This window comes from Babylonia areolata, chromosome 11, assembly GCF_041734735.1.
Source record: "Babylonia areolata isolate BAREFJ2019XMU chromosome 11, ASM4173473v1, whole genome shotgun sequence".
Classification (NCBI taxonomy): Eukaryota; Metazoa; Mollusca; class Gastropoda; order Neogastropoda; family Buccinidae; genus Babylonia; species Babylonia areolata.
The window spans coordinates 36,991,930-36,994,429 of NC_134886.1; the positions used below are offsets into that span (position 1 = coordinate 36,991,930).

The window sequence follows — 2,500 nt, forward strand, 5'->3', positions numbered from 1 at the left end:
AACACTGAAATGTTTAATGTCATTAGCTGTTAAGCTCTATGACATAGCAGGTACTAATCAGAACAAAATGGTGCAAAACAGATAAAATAGAACAGAAAGGAAAAACAGAATGGAAACAAAATATTGATAAGAGATTAGCGACACTTTGGCACTTTGTCATTAGCTTAAAGTACATGTGACAGGGGGGTAATGTGCCTTTTTTTCAGTCGTTCGTCTCCAAGGTTTGGACAGTACACAGAAAACAAAGTACATATAAATCACATAATAAATATTTACGCATGTAACATCGACACACATCATATCAATACAAACACATACTAAGTACATATAAATCATGAAATTATTATTTATGCCTGAACATCAAAACCCATCATATCAATATAATGAACACATCATATAATTACATTGTCGAGATTGACCATCCAAATATAACCCTTCCTTTCTATCCATGTTTTTTTCCTCATAGAACCCATACTGATTTTTAAATTGATTAATGAGTATTTGGACCAATGATTGACGTTTTCCGTATATTTATTGCCTCGGATACATATTTTGCATGTGAAAGTATTATATCTTTTGCCACTTTGGTCTGTCCATGGCAATGGACAGACCAAAGTGGCGTTCAGCTGTCCACAAAGGCGCCAAATCCTGTGAGGCCAACAGAATCGCTGCAGCAGAGCAACGCAGACAGGCCAGGAAAAGCAGTGCCAGCAAGTCCCCGACAGCCGCCACCATCCCCTGTCCACACTGCGTCAGAACCTTCCGGGCGCGGATTGGCCTGACCAGTCATCTGCGCACCCACAGAGCCCAACCCACCCACCCCCAGGATGACTAGATGGTCCTCGTCGATCCCGACGAACGAACCACATCATATCTTTATTTTCTGTCATCTGTATACCGAATAATTTTTTTTTTCTACGCTGGAGTTGTATTAAGAAAGGTACAGTTTTTTCGCAGTTCATCGTATCTTTTGCAGAGGAAATGATTTTCATCTTCTGGGCTTTCGACACACATTGGGCAAGGAGATGTTGCAACGCCTGAATCGAACCATCTTCTGTTGGCATTCAGTCCAAGTGCTCTCAATCTGTGCCTCGCAAAGCTGATTTTATGCCCTTTATTTGTTACGATCTTAATATACTTTTCTGTTTGAAATATTGATTTAAATAAATAGAACCATTTATATCTGTCATTGCTCTCTATTTCTCCGTGCCAGTTTTGTTTGTAACATGCAAGAAGTCTATCTTTAAATTCCGATACAAAGCCGCTCTCGTGCCCTACTCCTTGGCACATCCAAACAAGACCGAATGCATATTCCATTAGTGTTTTCTTGATGTGGAATACCCAGTTCTGTTTGCCCTTCTCCTCTTGCAATAGCAGCATCTCGTATGCTTGCATACACATTCGTGATGTTGGCAGTCTTGTTAGTTTGAGCCAACATTTTATGCATTATACAATTGATTTAATATGCAATGGGTACCTGCTGGTTTCGCCATACATTATAGTGTTTGATGACACACACACAAGAGAGAGAATGAATGAATGAATGAATGAATGAATGAATTTTTATTTTCCAACGGTGAAGATATTAGCACTTTGGTCGACTTACACATCTGCCGTTGTTCTAAGAGACACAGAAACATGTACGCATATAAATGTAGTTATACTGAATACTTAATGCATGTATAATGTACGAGTATAACACAGCGTCAAACTGAGAGACACAACATCGCTCACATCTGTACGGAATGGAAGTGAGAAACACACACACGCACACACGCGCACACACACACACACACTAACACACACACACACACACACACACACACACCACGGGAAAAAAACAAAAACAAAACCCTAGCATGAATGCTACACATGAATGATTCAAGAGAGATAGAGAGAGAGAGAGGGAGAGAGAATGAGTTTCAAACATTAATCTTCGACAAGTTGCCAAATATCTGCACGCGCAAAAGGCATGACGCTCGACTTGCACGTGCACAAAATTTAAAAAAAAAAAAAAAAGGTTAGATGGAGCACAATTCACACAAGCAATTGTCTGTGTGGAAAGCATACAGCGACACACAAGTGCAGTTAACTTGTGTTTTTGTGCTGCCTGTGTGTGCGTGTGTGTGTGTGTTCGTGAATCCACTGTTGCGCGTCAACTGGTCGACTGCCAAGGGAGCGCTTTGCGGAGAAGGAACTGTGAATCAACGTTCTTCAAGGTAAACAAGGGAAGCATTTCCAGCTGTACCCTTCTCTTCTCTTCCGCCCCTGTGTTTTTTTTTCATTGGTACTTCGACCTACACTTTTAAAAAAAAGAGAGATATGAGACGCAGAAGTAAGTGACTTCCATTGTTATTATAATTCAAAGGTTTCTTGTCATCGTAGTGGTGATGATATCACGTGTGGATTTTTTGGGGGTTTTTGTTTTGTTTTGTTTGTTTTGTTTTTCTTTTGTTTTTTGGTGTGTTTTTTTCATATTAGTGGGTTAAAAGAATGTGTG

The 2,500-nt window shown here is 39.8% G+C and overlaps 1 protein-coding gene across 3 annotated transcripts in view; it reads left to right on the forward strand.

The window, feature by feature from the left end:
- The first annotated feature begins 2,087 nt into the window (after positions 1 to 2,087).
- LOC143287388 (uncharacterized) overlaps positions 2,088 to 2,500 on the forward strand; it is a 6,079-nt gene continuing 5,666 nt past the window's right edge. For 2 of the 3 annotated variants that reach the window (XM_076595366.1, XM_076595367.1), the window contains exon 1: positions 2,209 to 2,335. In XM_076595366.1, the coding sequence (XP_076451481.1) occupies positions 2,323 to 2,335 (13 nt within the window). In that variant the 5' untranslated portion in view covers positions 2,209 to 2,322. Of the gene's footprint in view, positions 2,336 to 2,500 lie in introns of all 3 variants that reach the window. The other variant, XM_076595368.1, reaches the window with a different exon arrangement.